Here is a 23,528-nt window from a genome sequence, read left to right as displayed (position 1 = left end):
ATTATTGAAACTTGACGAACACCACAAACCGATTGTTTTAAAATATGAAACAGCAAGCAAACGTTACGACTGGGGTGGTTAGAATTCCTTCAATTTTGATTTTAGCAAATGTGATTTTGCTTTGCTGAATACAACGATTGCCGCCGTTCGCTGGGAAGATTATCTGACGGGCTGCAGCATCAACAACGCGGTTGATAATTTCTATCATCGACTACATGAAATTCTTCCAAATGCTGTTCCGCTGAAAAAGGGTCGTCGAGCTTTGCGTAAAAGGCAGCCGTGGTGGAACAACGAGCTACAACATCTTCGAAATCGTCTACGCAAGGCCCGGAAAAGATACTTTCGTTCGAGGAATGAACAGCAAAAAGTTGAGCTGCGTGTCATAGAAGGCGAATACAATTATTTACATGCGCAATGCTTTAGCTGCTACATTCGTCGCACTGAAGAGAATATTAAGCAGGATCCCAAATCATTCTGGTCGTTCATGAGAAGCCGAAAGCAGAGCAACGGAATTCCTCGACGTGTTCATTATAACGTTATTCCAGCTGAAACGCCATCTGATTTGACAAATTTGTTCTCGTCGTTCTTTCGAAGTGTGCTAAGTAATAACCGATCACCTTCGTCGGATGCGTACATTTTCACTTTTCTGCCGAGGATGTGTAACTCAAGCTTCAAGGAATTGATGCTTCCAAAGGTGCGGGACCCGACCGCCTATCACCGTTTTTAATAAAGAACTGTGCCACTTCAATTTCCGTTCCCGCAAGCATACTTTTCAACCGTTCCATCGCAGAAGGTGTTTTTCCAAGTGCCTGGAAAGTCGCTGCCATCATTCCCATCCATAAAGCTGGGAATATTCACAACGTGGAAAACTACCGAGGTATTTCCATCCTGAGCTGCCTGCCGAAAATGTTTGAAAGCCTCATCCACGATTCGCTTTATCCCCATGTGCATCACATCATATCGGTATTCCAGCATGGTTTTGTTAAAAAACGTTCGACCTCTACCAACCTGATGGTTTATGTTTCCTCGCTAGTCAACGCAATTGAAAAGCGAAATCAAGTTGATGCTATCTACATCGATTTCACAAAAGCATTCGACAAAGTACCGCATTCTTTGGCAGTGAAGAAACTACATAGAATGGGTTTTCCTAGTTGGCTGACTTGCTGGATCCTGTCATACCTAACTGAGCGCAGCGCATATGTACGCATCGATGGAACGAGATCGGATCCTTTCCCCATCACATCAGGCGTGCCTCAAGGTAGTCACCTCGGTCCACTTCTTTTTGTGTTATTCGTCACCGACCTCTGCGATGCGATAAAATCTCCCAAGCAGATGTTTGCAGACGATTTGAAATTTTATCGAATCATTTCATCATTGGTTGAATGCTGTGCCATCCAAGCCGATATCGATGCTCTGCTCAACTGGTACACGCTAAATGGAATGGAAGTTAATATCCGCAAATGTAATGTCATCACTTTCAATCGAACAAGGAGTACTACCATCTTTGACTATAGGATATCAACAGAAAGCATCGATCGCGTGAACACCATCAAAGATCTCGGCGTTCTGCTGGATGATAAGCTAAACTTTACCCAGCAGATAGCTTCAACGACCGCCAAGGCGTACGCGGTGCTTGATTTTATCAAACGGAATACCCAGCAGTTTGAAGATGTTTACTGTCTAAAGACGCTCTACTGTGCTCTGGTACGTAGCGTACTAGAATATGGTGGGCTCGTATGGGCGCCTTATCATGCGGTGCAAATCGAGCGCATCGAACGAATACAACGCAACTTCATTCGATTTGCCCTTCGCTTGCTGCCGTGGAATGACCCTGTTCGACTGGCACCCTATGAAAATCGTTGCATTCTTATTAATTTGCCGACTTTGACTAGCAGGAGAACATTGCTACAACGCCTGTTTTTGTTCGACATACTGTGTAACAACGTAGATTGCCCGATGCTTTTGAACAGCACTAATTTAAACGTCCCCGCCAGAACGACTCGCCAAACCAATTTTCTTCGCTTACCTATGCATCGCACTCTATTTGGGCAGAATAATCCGTTAGATGTCTGTTGTCGACGTTTCAACGAAGTGTCTTTTAATTTCGATTTTAATTTGTCAAAATGTATGTTTAGAAATAAGATTAGTTAGTAATGATATCTGTCTGTACGACTTTTAAATCGAAGACTAGTAAATAAACAAATAAAAAAAATCTTTCGAGAGTTCTTATGGGAGCTCCTCCGGCTCCTCCTTCGGGAACTCCTCCGGGAGATACACCTCAGAAGAGGAATTCCCAGAGTAATTTCCGGAGGAACATCCGGAAGAATTCCCGTAGAAAATATCAGAGTAATTCTAAGTCGCTAAGTTAACAAAGTCCCTTTTTATTAGGAAATGCTAAGACAATGTAACAATAAAACCGAACTTAGTTAACTCCTTGATAAAGGTACAATATATGTAACCGAAACGTCGGATAAAAACGTAAGACCCGGTTTTGAGCATAAGAAGACTGAAAGCCATAACCTCAAATATTATTAATATCTTTATTTGGGAAGTTTTCAGTCCAAGGCTGGCTCACCTCGAATCCAGGAATTCCCTGTGAAGTTCCTGGAGGGATTCCCGGAGGAACTCTTGGTAAAACTCCTGGATGAGCTCCCGGAGGTACTCCCACAAGCACTTCCGTAGGAATTCCCACAAGAAAGTCCTGAAATAATTCTTGGAGAAGTTCCTGAAGGAATTTACGGAGAAATATCAGAAGTTATTCTCGGATAAAATATCAAATTAATTTCCGAATAGATTTTTTCGAATCTCCACAAAAAAATGCTTCTGAATTTCCAAGGGATTTTTTTTTCTAATTCGCATCGAAAGTTGTTAAGATTTTTTACGGAAAGTTTCCATGGGAAATACTAGGAGGAATTAATGCCGAAATTCCCAGATGAAATCCTGAAAGTATTCCCAGAAGAATTGCTGATGAAATCACTGGATGCATTCCCGGGCGTTTGTTCTGAAGAAATGTGTTAGAAAAATGTTAGAAGTTTAAAATTCAGAGTAACATAATTCTTGCAATTTCTGAAAATGTACTGAAACATCTAAATAGTACTGAACACCCTGAAAGATTATTGATCTTTCCTGGTAGATCGTAGCAATGTTTTTGAAGATACAAATTTCTAAAAGTGTGTAATAATCGTTTAATGATTAAATATTTTACAAAATTTACAGAAATCCATAACCACTTCTAGAAGTTTGTGAAGATGCTCAAAGATCTTGTTTCTTGTAAATGTTCTATAAACTCTGAAAATGTAATGTTGCCTGAATAGCCTTAGAGAGTTTTATAAATTATCTGAGGATGTTCGAAAAATTGGTAATCCAAGAGGATCTCCGGAAAGTCCATGAAATTCCCTAAAAGTATTTTATAGATTTGACAACCCAGTAATAGGTAAAACTTGCACAGCCCCGCTAGTAACTAGTCTAAAATAATATTTCTTCCATATTGAATAAGTTTTAAATCGTTTGTTCATATTTCAGTTTTTTTATGTCAGTAAAGTAGTTTCAAGGTAACAAAATATTATTTTGACCTATAAAATGTATTTTCGACATATAACATGTGTGACACACGCGAACTTTGTCATTTCTCTTATTCGATTTTTTTGTCCTACCCACGTCTCGGAAGGTGGCCGCGCCTTTGGTACCGGCATAGGATTAACTGTTCTTGAATGTTATTGAAATGGGTGCATGGTGGTGATGATGTTTTTCAATTAAATACTACTTAAATGTGACATGAATCTCATTTTTGATGTCACCAAATTGTTAAAGAGTATCAAGGTATTGAAAACATTTTAAATTTATTTTAAGTTTTAGCATGCAGTGCTTTTACTTTATACCAATTATGTCGTTTTATTTATGACTTTGTTACTTAGGAAATAATTAACAAAAGCCAGTGATAGCGATATTATTCTGCCAAAACTTCACCGTAATCAGTTTTGTTCGCCTGAAAATTGATGATCGTCTATTCGTTGAGGAATGATAGCCTCCAAAGCATTACAGAGACATTACTTTTATCGTTATGACGCTAATCTTTATTGACCATTAAATACATGAATTTCGTTGTAGCTTTTGAATGTTGAGTTGGAGTTGAAAAAAAATAACAGCCTTCCAGTATAATTTTGTTGTTCAAGAAAAGTAAAAATATGATTGCGGAAACGTAGAAATAGAATCAAAAATTGGCGAACACTATAAGCCGTGCGGTAAGACGCGCGGCTACAAAACAAGACCAAGCTGAGGGTGGCTGGGTTCGATTCCCGGTGCCGGTCTAGGTGAGAAATTGTCTCGACTTTCCTGAGCATAAAAGTATCATCGTGTTAGCCTCATGATATACGAATGCAAAAATGGTAACTTGGCTTAGAAACCTCGCTAATAATAATAACTGTGGAAGTGCTTAATGAACACTAAGCTACGAGGCGGCTCTGTCCCAGTGTGGGGATGTAATGCCAATATGAAGAAGAAGATAAGATAAGGAATATAAAGCAATTTATTATGATCGAATCTAAAGCAAACTTTTTTCATCCAACTTTCATCACCATTGAGGGATGAATTTTAGTTTTTCTATATAGAACATTCAATTTTGTAAATCATACCGATGAAAGTTCCTCTCTAATATTTCACGAACTAATCGAACACCTAACGATCCACTCTCTCATGCCAACAGCGCGCGTTGACTGTTTGCTCAACTCAGTCCATCCATCCAATTGGCTCTCATCTACCTTTACCCTTTATAAATGCAGCTTTCGCATCGTCGCTCGCTATTAGTTTTACCTTGACCATTCAGCATTATCATTCAATTGACTGCATTCAGTCACAGCAACAGAAAAGTTGAATTCGCACAAATTTGTAATCGATTGATAACATAATGTGTGGCATCTTTTCGATTTTTCTCAACACCGAGTACAATGCTGGGTCCAGCCTGTATCATCACAATAACCGAACCGAGTCCCTGCGGGAGCTGGCCTTCCGCCAGTCAGCGAAACAAAGACACCGTGGCCCTGACCACTCCGGTCTGGTGGTGGATACAGGCGATGGCTTCGTGCTGGTCCAGGAAAGGTTGTGTGTGATTGGTGTAAAAACTGGAAGTCAGCCGTTCCTGTCCCAAGACGGTCAGGTGCTGTTGGCGGCCAACGGTGAAATTTACAACTACCGGCAAATGGCAAAGGAAATCAACGAAGCCCGGAAGCCAGACGAGGACGTGTACGTTCCCAGGAGTGATTGCGATGTCATCATTGGTTATTATGAGAAGTTTGGCGTTGAGGCGTTAATGCAGACGATTCGCGGAATGTTCGCTTTTGTGCTGTACGATAAGAAGAACGGAAACGTACTGGTGGCGCGTGACCCAATCGGAATAATTCCGTTGTACAGTGGAATGGATAGCGAGAAAAACGTGTGGGTTGCGAGTGAAATGAAATGTTTAGTGGAAAAGTGCACAGAAGTTGAAATCTTTCCACCGGGCCACATGCACTATGGTTCTAGGCTAAAGTTAGAACCAAAATGTTACTATCAACCTCAATGGATGTACGAAATACCCGAGACCCAGGTGGATTCAGAGAAGTTGAAACAGTATCTCGAAGACGCAGTACTGTCGCATTTGCAGTGCGATGTTCCCATGGGAGCGTTACTCAGTGGAGGTCTCGATTCCAGTTTGATTGCATCAATCGCCACCAAAATCATGCGAAAACGCCACGGCAATGATTACCGATTGAAAACTTACAGTGTTGGGCTTCCCGGTGGACCGGACTTTGAGTTTGGGCGAATGGTTGCTGACTACATTGGCAGTGATCATACCGAGGTGCTTTTCACCATTGATGAGGGGCTTAACTACATTCGAGATGCCATTCTACACGCGGAAACGTATGACATAACTACTGTTCGATGTACGATTCCTTTGTTGTTGCTTTCAAGATTCATCAAAAGCGAAGGCATTAAAATGGTGTTGTCCGGCGAAGGCGCAGACGAATTGTTCGGAGGTTATTTATACTTTCATCAAGCCCCTAACGCAGCTGAATTCCACAAGGAGACAGTGATGCGAGTGAAGAACCTACACTACTCGGACTGTTTACGAGCCAACAAAGGTACTTCCGCTTGGGGTCTGGAGCTCCGAGTTCCCTTTCTTGATACCGATTTCATCGACTACGTAATGAGCATTCGCCCTGAAGACCGCATGCCCAAGACTAAAATCAACGGAAAAGTTCAATCGATGGAAAAATACATCCTACGACAAGCTTTTGCCCGAGATTATCTCCCAGCGGAAGTGTTATGGCGCCAAAAGGAGCAGTTCTCCGATGGGGTTGGATATTCGTGGATTGACACAATAACCGAGTATGCGGCTTCCCACGTGAGTGATGCTGAATTCTCGAAAGCTGCCGAGCGGTTTCCTATCAACCCACCACCAACGAAGGAAGCCTTCTACTACCGACAAGTGTTTGAGGAGCTGTTCCCTCATCAAAGTTGCGCCTCTACCGTACGCAGATGGGTGCCACGGATCGATTGGGGCTGTTCGGCGGACCCATCTGGTCGAAAGCAAACCGTGCACAAGGACAATTAGACTGAGTTATAGCAATAGTTTGGATGACGACAATCCGATTCATAGGAATGTAATGTAGTATTAACAGACTTACACTGTTTGTGGCAAATGAGCAATTATTATATTGAATTTAGAAGCAGAAAACGATGTTGCACCAATCAAAATGAGATAGGACAAATATTGGATTAGGCAATTTTATTTTTATTATTGCCAGAGTTGTATTTGAAGCATATTGCGCTCTAATAAGGCCGACATATTTTTTTTAATATCGAATTACTGTATTAACCAAATTTCAGCATGTTTAGGAAAAAAAAACTTAATAATCGCATAGCCAAATTTTACAAAGCCTTCATTCCTCCTACATGTGCAATAAATGTTATTATTTTTTGCCATTTTCCAAGTACTGTTAGATTAGAAAATATGCAAGTACAGGCAACCTCAATAATTGAATAACGTCTCTTCAAAAGCAATTTAATTTTTAGCGGCCATCCACCCTTTAAGACTGCCTGAACAATAAAATCAATGCTATGAAATAGTAGTTTAGAAATTGCATGCGTATGAATAAGATATATCTAGCCTAATGAAAGGTATTCCCAGCAGGGGTTCCATTCCTGTCGAAGGCACGAAAATGAATGATAGCCATATTATTTAAATAGAATTTTACTGTCATCTTTTGTGCTCACTGAATACAGCATGTGATACAGCTTGTTGAAATGGTCGAAACAGAATAATAGAAAAATAAATAAATGGAAACAAGCTGTGGTTTTCCAATTTCCATTATTGAATACTATCCGTTCACATTCAAGGAAAAGTTATTAAACTAAATTTGTAATTCATTACCTTCGGCGATTGAATGTTAAATAAAAATTAAAGTAATGTTATTCTTGAATTTTGATTTTACTGTTGTTATTATTGTTATTATTTCCATCGCATAACTACCAAGAACCATGTTCACCAATCGACGATAGATGATTTCTCCATTGACTGAAAAAATTCCATGTACCATACCTTGGTGACTATTTCGTATGTAAATTTTAAAAACTGTGATCCTGCTTTAGGCCTTCTCCAACTAAAAGAAATTTCGTTTCGCGTGCAATTTTCTTGAATCTTCGGAATTGTCATAGAAAATTATGACAAGACGGAAAGTGTGTCGCTTTGGTATGGAGATGACGATAACGAGATTGGCGGTAGTAGCTCTCTTGTGTCTAAACCGTCAGACAGTGAAGTGGTGCAAACTCTTCTCGATAGTAAGTGAACCTGTTTTTTTCGAAAGTAAGGCGTCACATGTCTGGACAATAGAGTCCCAACTATAGAGTGAAAGCCAGAAAGCCCGAACGGACCAACCGGTGACCGAATGTTCTCGTCGAACATTGTTGTGAGCCGACAATTCAGCGTTGCCTGTTTTTCTAGGATCGTTAACCGCCCCTTGCTTGGGTATTTATCACCCAGTAGAGGCCACCCGGAGCATACCAGTCGCCACCCGGAGCATACAGAATCGACAACCATCGATCTGAGGAATCGTCTAGGATCCGGCTACCGAAAATTCCACGGTGGCACGTTTTTTCCTACCTGGTGGACCGCCCATCGACGAACGCTCGATTCCAGCCTTCAAGATCTTCCGTACACCGTCAAGCACCCCTTGATTGTAAGTTGCCCACCACATTTCGAAGCAACCGTTGCAGGGTGCGGCCGCAGATGCCCTTCGTCGACAATACGCCAAGCTTCCTCACCTCGTCGACTGACCATCGGCGGCTATTCCGCTACAAGCTTGGGGAACATTCGCCCATCATCAAAACCACGCTACCCATCTGCGGCCATTCGGAGCAACTCGCTATTAGTTGTGATAGTGGAAGTCGCAAAGCCGTCGCCCCCGTACCGGTAGACGCCCCTCCCATCCGGAAGCTTTTCTTTGGAGGTCACCTGTTCCACGACGCTAAGCCCCTTCGAGTGATCAATCGGCCGCCGGTAGACCAACAACCTCCAACGCCACTAGACTAGCAACACCATCGCTAGATTTGCAACCCCATCTGTCTAATCGAATGTGAGTAAAATTTGGTTAAAAACTAACTCCCAAATCTGCTTTAATAAGGTCCGAAAACCTACTCACCTCCTCTAAATCGACCCTGGGGCTCGAGGACCAAAAGTCTGGGAGCGATATCGGCCAGTGCACCGCGACGTCACGCAATGCACCAACTGCTTTAATTTCGGGCACGGCACCAGGAACTGCCGCATAAAGCCGCGCTGCAACAAGTGTGGCGAATCCCATCCGACAGACGAGTGCGACAAAATAGAGGTGGCCGATCCCAAGTGCGCCAACTGTGGCGACAATTACCGGGCCACCACAAAGGGGCCCTCCTTAGCCGTGCGGTAAGACGCGCGGCTACAAAGCAAGACCATGCTGAGGGTGGCTGGGTTCGATTCCCGGTGCCGGTCTAGGCAATTTTCGGATTGGAAATTGTCTCGACTTCCCTGGGCATAAAGGTATCATCGTGTTAGCCTCATGATATACGAATGCAGAAATGGTAACTTGGCTTAGAAACCTCGCAGTTAATAACTGTGGAAGTGCTTAATGAACACTAAGCTGCGAGGCGGCAATGTCCCAGTGGGGTATGTAATGCCAACGAAGAAGAAGAAGACCACAAAAGGCTGCCCAAAGCGAGCCGAGTTCCTGGAAATCCGGAAGAAGGCTTCCACCAGGACCATTCCGAAGAAGAACCGTGTTCCTGTAATCAACGAGGTGAACTTTCCAGCCACCCCGGCTCCCCGTCGTGTGATTCCAATACTCCCATCGCTACAGCCGCACAAGCGACTGGCAGCAGCAGCTGCATCGGTCCAAGCTCCAGTATCGTCGGCACCATCCACCAGCAAATGGCCCCCACTCCCTCCTCCTGGGCTCCGTCGGCAGTCGGAGAACGAAGCCGTCCCACCGGAAGAATCTGCCCCGCTGTACACTCCGGAGCAAATAATGCCGATCTTCGCGCAGCTCGCCAATCGGCTGCGCGGCTGCAAAACCCGCTTCGACCAGGTCTTCACACTTGGCATGTTCATCATTGAAAATGGCTGCTAGGGTGGGCCTGGTCAACTGGAACGCTTGCTCGCTAAAGAGCAAAAGCATCGAACTGGCTGATTTCCTCGAGGAGAAGGAAATCGACGTGGCGTTCATCACTGAAACGCACCTTAAACCAGAGGTGAGCGTCCACATCCCAAACTTCCGCATCGTGCGACTCGACCGGCCGTCCAGGGGAGGGGGTGTGGCCATCGCACTCCGATACAACATCAACTGTTGTCTGCTACCAAGCTTCCAGCTGAACATCATCGAGGCCATCGGTGTCGAAGTGACTACTCAAGCTAAAGCCGGCGATAGTTCGATGGGACATGGGATGGGATGGGACATCGTCAAGCTAACGCGGAGACAAGGGCAGTACATCATTGCCGGCGACCTGAATGCCAAACATCAAGCCTGGGGCAACAGTCGCAGCAATCGGAACGGCACCATCTGAAGCAACGACACGGAGGAAGGCCACTACACGATCTTGAGCCCGGATTCCCCCACACGGCTGAGTCGGTCCGGTATCCATGCAACCCTCGACCTATACATAACCAACATGAACGATCACGTCTCGCAGTCGGTCGTCTACCAGGATCACTATCCGGTGGTGGTGGAAGTGGGCTCCTCGGTCAATCGGCACCAGCAGTTACGGACGAATTTCGCGCCAACCCTTCTATGGGGCTGGCAGCACCATCTCAGAATCGAATGAAACTTGGTGGGCATAGATATATGGTATTTCTAAGCCACTCTGCATACTTGATCGCTTGATAACTCCTGCAGAGAAGGTCGCTGAAATAGGTCGTCACTTCGTCAGCTCACACAATCTTGGGCAGAACATCGTCAGTCCACACGAAGCAGTCGTCAACGAGCCTGCTAACAATATCCATTTGATTACTAACGACTTCTTGGAGGAGTTGGAGATCTCAGCTGGCGAATTGACGGCCTATATCAAATCATCGAAGAACATGAAAGCCCCAAGCTTCGACAGCATCCTGAATCCCGAGCTCAAACACATGAGTGCTCCATTCTCTCGCTGATCTTGAATCAGTGTCTCCGGCTCAGCTACTTCCCATCGCCCTGGAAGTCAGCGAAAGTCATCCCCATCCGAAAGCCTGAGAAGGATCCTTCCTCCCCCAAAAGTTATCGACCCATCAGCCTTCTCTCAGGGTTATCCAAGCTATTCGAAAAAGCTATTCATCCATTCATTCATTCCGGTTACTTGAGTCTGCTGAAAATCTCAACATCTTGCTCGAGGAACAGTTTGGATTCCGACGCGGTCATACAACTGTACACCAACTGACTCGAGTTACCAACGTCCTCAGATGGAACAAAATTGTCTCGAAAACATCCGCCATGGCCTTACTCGATGTCGAGAAGGCATTTGACAATATATGGCATGATGGCATGGTGTACAAACTACAACGCTACAATCTTCCCAGCTACCTGGTGAAAATCATCAACAATTACCTGTCGGCAAGGACATTCCGGGTCTCAATCAGCGGAGCGATTTCCAATGAGCACAACATCGTCGCAGGCGTTCCCCAGGGCAATATCCTCGGGCCCCTGCTTTTCAATCTGTTCACCTCCGACATGCCATAACCTCCAGAAGGTGGCATTATGTCTCTGTTCGCAGATGACACCTCCATCGTCTACAACGGTAGAGTGATCAGAGCGCTAGTGGAAAAACTCCAACGAGGCCTGGATGCCCTGACAGAGTACCTCTCCAGCTGGAAGATTTGTATCAACAACGCGGCGAAGCCCCAGGTAATAATTTTCCCCACTCTAAATACCCTAAACATGTTCCGCCTGGGGACTGCAAAATCATCCTCAATGGCACGAATGTGGAATGGACCAATGAGGCCGACTACCTTGGCATGACCCTCGACAGCAAGCTTATTTTCAGGCAACAGATTGACGTTTTGTTAAAACTACTGTATCCTTTAATAAACCGTCGGTCGTCATTGTCCCTGAAAAATAAGCTTGCTGTCTACAAGCAAATCATCCTCCCTGTGATCGAATACGGCATGCTGGTCTGGGACAGCTGCTCTAAAACCCACCATCTCATACTTCAACGGGTCCAAAACAAATTCCTGAGGATGATCCTCAACACCCCTCCCAGGACAAGAACATCTGAGGTCCACCGTCTGGCTGGGATAAAAACCTTACATGAACGCTTTGGTGAGTGTAAAGAAAAGTTTAGGGTCCGTTGCCTGCACTCGGACCAAGAAGCGATTAGGGCGCTATTTTTTTTTATTCTTTATTTAGGTGTTTTCTTAATTCTAGATTTTGTTCAACACCGGCTTAGGGCGCTAGTTCCAATCTAGGTTATCAAATGTTTATTGTACATATTGATATTAGTGTACATAGTAGTTAGGTTATCAAATTTTAAAAACACTCTAGCGCCTCTTAAAGGCCGTAATGATAAATTAAAATTAAAAAAATGTTCATTAACATTGACATTATCTAAAATCAAAGTTGGAGGGCCAAGCCGGCCGATCACTTTATATGTAAAACAGATAATTGTAGAACAAAAATGTATAAATAAAGAAGAATTGTACTACTACTACTACTACAATCACACCATCTTGCATCTAACGGCATCTAAGGCAACTAACGTCAGACATGTCATACTGCATATTGCATCATACGTTTGAACACCCCCCGACATGTCTTTTCACTACATTGCTTGCCTTTTGTGACACCGCGGCGCTGCTGTGTTGTCTTTCGAAATCCACCAGAGTGGACTACATTGGTAATATTTGGTGAGACGTCTTTTTCTCTATGAGAAAACTAATCTCACGGTACATGTTTTGGAGTTTCATTAATTCAAGACCAATAACGACGCCGGCCAAATCCTCACAGTCAATTTAGAATTATTTAGAATTTAGTTCGAGAATTAGTTCGACACTCATTACTACAAGAGACCGAGGAATCATCTACATCTCCGTGAGAGCCACAGGAAACGTATAGTTGGTTAAATGAGAAGGTAATCTACAATAAGTTGCCTTGGTAAGCGAGTCAATAATTATTTTGTGCGTAGTTGTCAAAGTAAGTTTTGTCAAAGTAATTTGCTCACCCGCACAAAATAGAACTAAGCATTTCAAAGATCGCGCGATCGTTCTGCGTCCGATAAAAACACGCGTTTAGCGCACTCTTCACTTTCCGCCAACGCAAAACAGAATCCGAAAATCTTATTTTAAGCTGAAACCAAAGATCAACTGGGGTTTGGGGTCTCGACCCTTAGTAAAAAAAACTTTTGAAAAAAAATTAGATCAAAAGAGACACGTGTGTTGTTTTCCAATTGATTCTGTTTTTTTTTCGAAAATTAAGCTTTAAACAATCTGAGAAATGTTAACGGGCAACAGGCAGTAAATACTCCTATAATTGTTCTAGGCTCTCCAAATTATGCTAGAGTTTAAATCATTTTGTTTTCCAGATAAACTACACCTCATATGGAATCGAAGTTAACTAATTATGTCCATACAGGCTCACAGAGTCCAAGGGTATTATTTACAATTCAGTTTTTCCCTGCGCAAATGTTCCAGTCACTCCAAATTGTTCTGGAGCTTATACCGTTGGTAGTCATCTACATCTGGTTAAATCGTTAGCATCCCATCATGGCTATGCTGTTCAAAAGATATGATTTACGATACAAATATACGAAAAGGATGTTCTAGCTCAGTTGCTCCCAGCTCCCTATCAAGGACTGCACAGCTTTTTGAACTGTTGAAGCGGGCCGCAGAACATTTGCAGCATTTGATTCCTATTCCATATTGAATCTGCATTTAATTCAAAATCGCAGCAAACCATGCGCGCGGATAGTTGCTTTCGAATTTGCTGTCACGTTTTTGTTCGTTCCGCGGGTGCTAAGCTGTCAAATATTTGTTGCCACCAATCGAGCGAATGCCGACGGCACTAACACTACGCTGTAGTCTATGAAAAATAAACACTACAGTGAGTGAGAATGTTCTGAAACGCACAAAGTTTGGATAATGCAAGAAACATCTGTTTCTGCTCAGCACAGAGTTTCTTCTGCCAACATAATTATTTATTTGCATATTTCGCGTAAGGAATAAAGTGAAAACACTACATATTTACGGATTTGGTGTATTTTTGTCCGTTGCGATCCTTAATTTAATATGTGCTTTCGACACCACTCTCTCTTGTAAAAACGATAAACAATACAAATTTTTACAAATACCACCACAATTTATTATAGTATATGAGCATTTTTACATTGGAGTATAAATTTATGCGCCAAATAAGAGGGTACTGTCATACTTGCCAAACTCCATATGAAAAAAATCCGTTGTCCCCCCTCTGGTTCGTTCCCTAAGAAATAGATTCTAATGTTTATATTTTAAATATGTACGAGAAGAAAAAAAAATAAATGAACTGAAGTTTGAAACTTACGTCTTTGGTGACCTTTAAGAAAGTTTATTTCTTAATTAAGTGCGCGAGATCGTTTGTGTAGTTTGTATACGGCGATGTCTTTAATGAAATATGTGCAGCTCTGTGATAATATCAGAAATACATGGATCAATAACGAATTGCTCAGAATAGCTCTGGAAGAGTGAAGCGAATTATTCGTGGAAACTAGAAGTGATCTTCACTTCCTCTGTTATTTATCCGGAACTTGGTGAGATTGTTTCAATATGCTTTCAAATGATTCCAAAACTGAATGCGCGCTGGATTTAAAAATCACATAAACATAAACACGCGGGGCTTATTGCAAGTGGAAGTAGAGCAGTAGAGCTAACACCTTCTAACTCCCGGGCTAAAGCTGGCTTTATTCCAGACAGCTTTCTTCCATAATACCACTGCCGGACACTGGAGGGAGATTAGATTGAAAATACACTCACACACATATACACGTGTCATAAGATGAGTTAATACTATCCCGTTTAATTCCATCACATGATTGTAACTTTAGAGATACGTATATCGACCTCAACAGAGAGGCCGTCTTCAATGTCTCGTACATGCTTCGACTTCGCTCATTAGGGACCCCAAACTTTCGTTAACTTTTTATTGCATCTTGAAGCACGAGCTAGTGAAGTAATTATTTTAAAAAAAAAATCTAAACCGATCAACTTCTTCTAGACTGACCATTTCCAGAACTCCATATAAACATTGGTTTTTGATTGAAAAGCGCTGAAGAAATTAAAATGACGATTTTTACCGAAAAATATAAAAAATATAAAAATATGTAAAAAACGTAAGCACCAAGAAAATCTGTATATAATCTTCCACAAGATCGTCACTGTATTGCGGGAGCATCAATACAGTCCCCATACAAAATAAAAGTATATATTGCCTACCATGTTCAAATACACTACACTCACAGCAGCACAGCAGAACAGATCTTTGGACTGATTTCAATTATTGGTCTTTTATTGAACGGCTCAAATGGACAGTGCCAAGTCATTATCAGTTGCCGACACAATAAATTATCACAGCATTTTTATCATGAAACATGTAGCCGAAATAGCTCAGTTGGGAGAGCGTTAGACTGAAGATCTAAATGTCCCCGGTTCAATCCCGGGTTTCGGCAAATGTGTTTTTTCACAAACTTTTCTTTCTTGATTTTATTTTCTTCTTTATTTATCTACTTAGTCATGTACAAATTTATTAACGCAATATTATTTCATAAACTGTTTCATGAAAGTTTTACGTAGAGAAGTTGCGATGAAAAACTTTATAATTCGGAAATTCTAATTAGCATTAGTAACACAACCCTCGAAACAGACGTGATCAGCATTCAAAACACGATGTTTTCCGGCGAATTATGTCTTTCAATACACAATGCTAACGATGCGATACCCCAGATCTTATTTTTCAATATCAAATGACTTCAATTTACAGGAACGATTACTTAAGCCCAACGTCAACTATAGCAACGACAGCAACCGGTGCGCCTCGTGTGTGATAAGATCAAATGGAAAATTACGTTCGCGAATTAGAGAACCATCAAGTCACAGAAAATAAATATCAATTCGCATGCTTACTGGACATAAGTTGCTATAGCTGTTCGCAGTAATGTTTTTGTTTGATTCATAAGTGTAAATAAATTATGTTTAAACGCCGAAACTTTTCAATCGCAATGAATTGCGTTAATGTATGTATTAATCGCTCCTTATCCGTACCCAATATTAAATAATATTATAATATTAAAATCTATTATAATAGCATGACCTTTCTTTCTTTTTGAGATAGGATTACGGGTGGCATATCGGCCGGGTCTAATTCTGGAACGTTCTGGAAATTTATTTATTCTTGTCTTCGTCTCGAATTTATAAATTCCACTGACTGATTTCTATACTAAGTTTCTAATTCTACTTTTAAACACGGACTTTGACACATTAAAATCAAAAACATCACTAACATTATTAAAAAGTCTAACACAATTGTCAAGTGGGTTGTTATAACCGTAGGTAGTTCTATGTCTTCTAACAAGGAAAAGGTCTCTCACGCGGAGCTGACGAGAAGGTGCATAAAAATTGATGTTTCTCAAGAGTGAAGGGCTATCTACGTTATTCACGATGAGATCAAACATGAAAAGTCTAGCAAGTTTTTTCGTCTCAAATCTAATGTTTCTAAATCGATTAATCTGCAACGGTTGCAATAGTCTGGAAGATTAGATGGGTCGTTCCATGGAAGCTGTCGAAGTGCGTATCGTACGAAGCTGCGTTGAACCCTCTCCATACGAATGATTTGAGTTGTGTGATGGGGTGACCATACACACACTGCGTATTCCATTATGCTACGAACGATCGAGCAGTATAAAGCCTTCAGAGCGTGAACATCCGTGAAACCGTATGTGTTGCGACGAATAAATCCCAGTGCCGCGAATGCTTTTGCTGTTGTCGTACTAACGTGCTCATTGAATCTAAGTTTACTGTCTATAATTACACCCAAATCACGGATAGCTTGAACTCGATCCAGGGCAACCGAGTTGACGCAATATTCAAACTCAGTTTGAAATTGGCGGCGTGAAAACGAAATAACCTTACATTTGCCAACGTTCAGTTCCATTCCATTTTCGATGCACCATAGCTGAAGCTCGTCAATATCAGCTTGAAGGGCACAGCAGTCAAGATACGATGAGATTACTTTGTAAATTTTGAGATCATCGGCATAGAGCAACAGATGCGATTTTAAACGGTAGCACAAATCGTTCACGAAGAGAATGAACAACAAAGGTCCCAGAACGCTGCCTTGAGGGACGCCTGATGTGATGACAATAGTGCGAGAACATGATCCATTTATGTTGACAAACGCCTTTCTTCCACTCAGATAAGACTGTAGCCATCCAGTGAGCCATTCGGGTAATCCAAGGTGTCGGAATTTGGCTATTGCGAGATCATGAGGAACCTTGTCGAACGCCTTCGAAAAATCAAAATATATGGCATCCACTTGTCGACGACTTTCAATTTCCGTAGAGAGATTATTCACAAAGGTCATTAGATTGGTTGTTGTCGAGCGCTTTTTAACAAAACCGTGCATAGACCCGTAAACTAAAAACAGAAACATTATTTTGCTAAAACTCCTCCGTTATCGTGTATGCTCACTCAAGAATTTACGACGTAACTATTTGAAATTGAACTTAAAGATGTAATTAAGGCTTTGGCGGGCAGTGCCGAAGCGCAAAAGCCAGCCGGAAATATCTGCCTATACCCTATCAGTCTGAAATTACAATTAGGCGACTCTTTCGAAATGCGGTTGCTAAGCGGTTTTTTAACCACTACTATCAAGCAGTACTTAAGTGTCCATACTTTTCAAGTGAGGAAGTCGATCCTTAGTTAGTCATTACACTGGGGACACTTTTACGCAGCTTGTATTAGGCTATTTCTAGCCCTTGAATTAAAAAAAAACCCTGATTAATAAACCTAGCGTTCCCAAAAGTGAGTCTACAAAATTTGTACACATCCACCACATACACACACACATACAGACATAACCGACAGACCGATTTGCGATTTGGACGAACATGATTCTTGAAAAAACATTGGAAGGCAAATTATATATAATAATAATAATAATATGGAATAAGTTTTCAAGTATCAGGTGAAGGAATAAGCTTTTGAGAGAAACGCTTGCATTCCACGGAATCCATAACTAAATGTTTGTTTGCAAAATAAGTAACGCCAAAATCGCAAAACGGTTGCGATTGTCCAACCCCAAAATCCGTTAATTTATGAACAGACCCCAGTATTTCCACCTGATGACGCCCAATCGTTGTTATCTTTATCAAGCACTTTTCGATAAGGTGTTACGGCAATAACGGATCAGCTGCTCCGGATTGTTCGATTGTGTGATCTGGTTTTTTCCGCTTCACTATCGACTGCCCATTTCCGAAGAACTCAAGTTCAATTATTCCACAGGATTCAACCGGTCTAGCCAATACAATACAAACATGCGTCCCTTATCAGGACCGGAAAGTTTGACACACTGTTTGCAAATCAAACACTCGTCACGCAGAATCGATGAGAGCAACAGAAAGTGAAATCAGCTGCTGTATTACTAACCTGGGCAAATAAATTAGAAAAGTACCATGATCACGAGATGGTAAAAGTTTCATCATTCATCAAGTTTGTGAGGGGCTCACTGATCAGCATAATGAATGCGTGCTTTTTTTCGAATTAAAACAACTCGTGCTTCAGCATATTCAGCATGCAACACCTTGAACGTTTTGTTTAGATTGTTATCCTTCCGAACATATTCCATCTATTTACTGCACTTTATGGAAGAACATGTTCTCAAAGAAAAGACGCATAGAAACATGATAGGCGGTTGGATGATATTGCATCATTCGAAGCCTCGACACGATATCGCGAGCATGTGGAGAAATTTGAAAATAGGATGCGCGAGAATTAACGGTAACTGAAATGTAAAAGGTATAAGAAATTAGATTTTTCTATTTAATCCACAATTATTGAAGGCAAAAAAATAGAAAAAACTGCATATCTAATCAAATAGCTAGAAAAGCTCTTCGATTGACTGGGTAATGTCGAAAGTCCGAGTTTTGACTGTAATTGTAATTCCGCATGCGTCAATAAATTCAATTTAATAATAGGTACATGCGTCGCATTTCGTCGATTTTGGCATAGTAGATAAAGTTTCTTAAGCTGTTCCGAAAAAAAAGATTAGTATTGAAATTGAACGGATATTGATCACAACGAGTGCAAAATATTTCTATGACATAGCGATAAAAGTATGAAAATTTATTGACACCGATTGAGTGTTGTACGCGTGATACGTCGACACTGTAAATCGAATTGAAAGAAAGGGTGGCAATAGTAGAAGCAATGTAAATGGTAAACTTTGCTGCAAGAAGATTGTTAAGATTGCTTCAATAAAAATATCACACAACAAAAATGATTCCAAATATACTAGGAATTTATAAAAGCTAGGTTTTAGACAGGAGTGATTTTATTTTAATTTGTCTTTTTTTGTATGAGAAAGGCACAACTTTTTACCTTTTTACATTTCTCGTACACAAAGGAGAATCCAGTGCTTTACTTGGACCTCGCACGCATCTTCCTGGGCATACGATTCAGCATTCGCATACGTTTTATTCGAAAATCTCATTAAATTTCCAAAGAATGTCAGAATGAATTTCTTGAAAGAATTCCTAAAGGATGGCCAAATGGAGTTTCTGGATGGAGGATTTCTCAAAGGAATATCCGATAAAATTCATAAAGGACTTTTCAAAAAAAAACCTGTGTAAAATTCTGAAGAAATTCCTTCAGGAAGATCTGAAAAGAATTTTGAAGGAATCCCTAGGATTTCTCCATGGAGTTCACGAAGAAATTTAGGAATTACTGGAATTACTCCGAAAAAATTACTTGAAGAATGTTCAAAATAAGAAAATTCTTTCAGATATTTCTGAAATAATAGAATCATTTATTTGAGAAACTGTATATATCAATTTTAAACAATTTCGAGAAAACAACAAAAAACTGTTTTTGAACAAATTTGCACCGAATCTTTCGATTTTTTCGTTACAGATCATTAGTTTTTGGAAAAACACCCTGGAGCACTTCCAGTACAAAAACTGCAAGCAGTACTCCATAATTGCTCTTCAAAGTGCGTGCACGTATGTAGTTTCTCAAACAAACGAAACAAATTTCAAACATTTTTTTCGTATTTTTTGCCAGAATACGTATTTTTGGACGAGGAAAATCTCATTTTGGCCAAAAATGTTACATATGCATTTTCTTAAACAAATGGTTCAATAACCGAAGAAATCCCTGAAACATTTTTTGTGAGTATTTCTTGTAAATTTTTTCCTGGAGAAAGTTCTGAAGGAATTCTTAAGGAAGTCTCCGTAAGAGAAATTCTTGGATTTTTTCATATTCAAATAATTTAGAAATAGTTAGAACTGTCAGACAACGCTCTCACTATAATAGCACTGCGCAACAAATTATGAAAAAAATTCTCCCTGCAAGATGAAAACAAAAATTAACTGAGGTTTGGGGTCTCTAGTGACCCCTGGTGAAAAATAATTTTGAAAAAAAAATTGGAACGCGGCTTCAAAATCCAAGACGCAAGTTTGTATGGAAAATTTGGGATGTTCAAGTAAAGAGGAATATCAAACATTGCTGGTTGATCAGTAATTGCATAACTTACGGGGATTACAGGGTTGCTACGGAGATCCTGAAATATTTTCCGCGCCGACTAAAATCAAATCTGCGCCATTTTCGCGCGACATGAAATCCATTCCGTGCCAAATCCACACGACAATTGTAAGGAAATACACGAAATTTTTTTTTCGAAATAATATAAGCTCTTTTTAGTGGAATGTATTCAACCGTCTAAGACGAGTTTAGTACTTTCCATTTAATGGAGAGTACTAAACTCGTCTTAGACGGTTGAACATTTTTTTATCAAAATTTACTGAACGTCTTCTATTCAAGTTTGCTATATTCTTATTTATTGGCTATACATTTAAACTGGAAATTGGACTGCCTATCCAACTTAGTATTTTCTCTATATACTAAGTAACCTGCACTTAGTATTACAACCACTCCAGATGGGCCTGAACAAGAACCAAACAGTCAAAACTAATTCAATAAGCACCGGTGGTTTCGGCATGTTTTGTTCCCTTATTGTCAGTTGATTTTTTGTTGATTGAACTCTATAAAGTTCGGCACAATATACATTGGTACGAAGAATGTTCAGGTCAGATTTGATTATAACTGATTATAGATAAAGTTAACCAATAATAAAAAATCGTCCAAAACCGTAATTTCTTCTGAAGCAATAAATTATACAACTTTGTTGTAATTATTGATCACAAGACAAAATTGCGTAGAGATAAAAGAATTAGACAATGCACCTCCGGTTTTAAATGAAACTTCAGTAAAACAATTATTTGAATTCGTATCAAGAAACAAATAATACAATATCAAACACGGTTATTCAAGCTCCGTTGATTTGCCAGTCAGCATCCTGATTTTCAAGCGTAAATTCCTTTGAAAATTCCAGAGGAATATTTTCACAAATTTCAACAGAAATGTCTTTGGGAATTTGGCAGAATAATTTGCGTAAACTTTAGCAAAAATTAGTCCGTTAGTTGTGAGTTATTTCTTCTTCAATTCTTGTAACAAGTTTCTTTAAGAGTGCATGCATGAGTTCCGATAACATTTGTAATGGAAAATAATTTGCAATTTTTTGACCGTTTTTATTTGATTTTGACCGTACTGGAATTTCGACCAAAATCTCCTAGAATATCTGCGAAAACTTCTCCGAGAATTCCTGCTGCAGAAGTCGCTCCTTAATTGTACAAAACCTCCCCTGAGAAATTATTCTGAAATTTATTTGGGAATTTTCAAGTGAATTCTTCAAAAACAACCTGCGGAAAATCTTCAGAGTCTACTCGCGAAAATCACTTCTTGAATTCCTGCGTAAATCGCTTTAGAATTTTGTGCAGAAATTGAAGAAAATCCACGGAAATTCCTCCAAAAAATTTATTTAAGGTACCCCGGGGCAAGTGAAAATACGGGGTAAGTGGGTACTATGACTGCCGATTAATCGGTGAACGTTTTTAATGGCAACAATGTTCTAGAAAGATGAAGCAGAATTATCAACGAATTCGCCTGACACAAAAAAAATGAAATCAAAACCATTTGCGGCACCATACTAATGGTAATGTTTAATCATGACTTTAAACTACCGGCAAAATCTATTACTTTTATTTTAATTCAATAGATTTCCAACAAAATAGGGTATCTGTTCCTATATCAATAACAATAAGGCAATGCGCATATGACATGCATTGATTTCTCACCCAATAATCAAGAAACATGTGAATAATTATGCTCGGCTCATGTAATTTTTAATTGAAAACAATTTGGTAACTTCAAAAATGAAATTTTCATCACATTACAGAAGTATTTAGCTAAAAACATCATTACCGTCATGCACCTATTTCAATAACATTCAAAAACAGTTAATCCTATGCCTGTACCTATATCAATAATACTGTTTCAACATAAAATACGCACACTATTACATGTGTGTATACGTAACGATATGATTGCAGTGATGCCGAATTCTTCAATATTTTGTATTTGAGTTGAAATATAATTACAAAATTGCTTTTTTTTTGCACTTTTCCATCTTATCAGTTCAATTTTGTGTTTGTCATAATTTATCTTTTCGATATAATTTATTTTACAAACATAAGAGTTGAATTTCACAATGAAAGTTCATTCAAGCATTTTTTAAATAAAAATGTTGGTCGGCAACCCTTGCAGATACTGCCAGCCATGTAAACAGTTTGGAATACGGACAAGGATAATTGAGACGTTGTTCGAAAGAAACCTATATCAAACTATAGGAAATCGCGTTGGTTTTTTAAATTTAATTATATTCATAGTGAAAATGTGATGTGCTTTATGTGCTGTGAAGTGAATTTTGAAGGGATACAATTGTTTTAGCCCGAAATTGAGTGGAAAACAACGGCGTGAAAACAGATGAATCTGCTAGTAGCAATCGAGCAGTGCATCAAACCATCAGTTCAAAGGTAGGAAAATGCAAATAAAAGTGCTTTCTAATTTTATCTTTTAATAATTTGATTTTTGTAAATTAAAACATTACTCAAACAAAATTTTGAATAATATTCCAAACATTCAAGAATGTGTTCCATCCATTATTGTGTACATACGATGTGAGAAATTGTAAATAAATTGATTTTTTATTTGGTTTATCGACGGTTGGGATTAATATACGGGCTGTTATTAATATGGGAACAGATACCCTAGTCGTTTCTAAATTCATCATTGATGTGGAAAGTGAACATTTTGAGCAATTAAATAATTGTGTGACATCAAAAACTATTTAAAACTTTTGATTAAAGCCAAAATCTGCAATTTTCACTTTCCCTTGATTTTTAACATACATGGGGCAAGTGGGACATATTTGAACAACATTTTCGATAGAGCCATTTTACCTGTTTTTAGATTGTTGTCTAGTGAAGAATAACTTCGACACTCATATATCATATGGATCTGAATCAAATGCAGTTGATATCGTTGGTTTAGTTGTTAAGAAGTAATGTACAGTTGATTTACCAAATGTGTATTTCACTTTTATCTCCCTCATGGAAAAGAGCAATGGTTATAACTATGCATTTTTTTCCGTTTACAGTGCAAAGAATCCATTTATGCTACAATAGATCAACAGGTTTTGTCTTGTGTTTTGTGATTTTTAAACTTCGCATCAGATTAACAGATTTTCAGATAAATAAAGTGCTTAAGACATAAATTGGCCATTTCGTTCTATTACAAATTTAAAACAACGCTTGAATAAAAACGTTCCTTTTGAAGTTCTAATTTATGTAATAATTTATGTTAAACAGAGAAACATTCATTCGAAAAGTGAACAAAGATTTGCTTATCTCTTCCA

General features: G+C 39.9%; 1 protein-coding gene and 1 non-coding gene across 2 annotated transcripts; both read left to right on the top strand.

Moving 5' to 3' along the window:
• Positions 1-4,815: 4,815 nt before the first annotated feature.
• LOC134226209 (uncharacterized) lies at positions 4,816-7,457 on the top strand. Its single transcript, XM_062706823.1, has one exon. The coding sequence runs from the start codon at positions 4,904-4,906 to the stop codon at positions 6,587-6,589; it is 1,686 nt and encodes a 561-aa protein (XP_062562807.1). The 5' UTR covers positions 4,816-4,903; the 3' UTR covers positions 6,590-7,457.
• A 7,641-nt stretch (positions 7,458-15,098) lies between these two features.
• Positions 15,099-15,171, top strand: Trnaf-gaa (transfer RNA phenylalanine (anticodon GAA)). Its single transcript has one exon. It is a non-coding gene; the product is annotated as a tRNA-Phe (tRNA).
• The last annotated feature ends 8,357 nt before the right edge of the window (positions 15,172-23,528 follow it).

Source organism: Armigeres subalbatus, chromosome 3 (genome assembly GCF_024139115.2).
Source record: "Armigeres subalbatus isolate Guangzhou_Male chromosome 3, GZ_Asu_2, whole genome shotgun sequence".
NCBI classification, from domain to species: domain Eukaryota; kingdom Metazoa; phylum Arthropoda; class Insecta; order Diptera; family Culicidae; genus Armigeres; species Armigeres subalbatus.
This window is presented reverse-complemented; position numbering and strand designations above follow the sequence as displayed.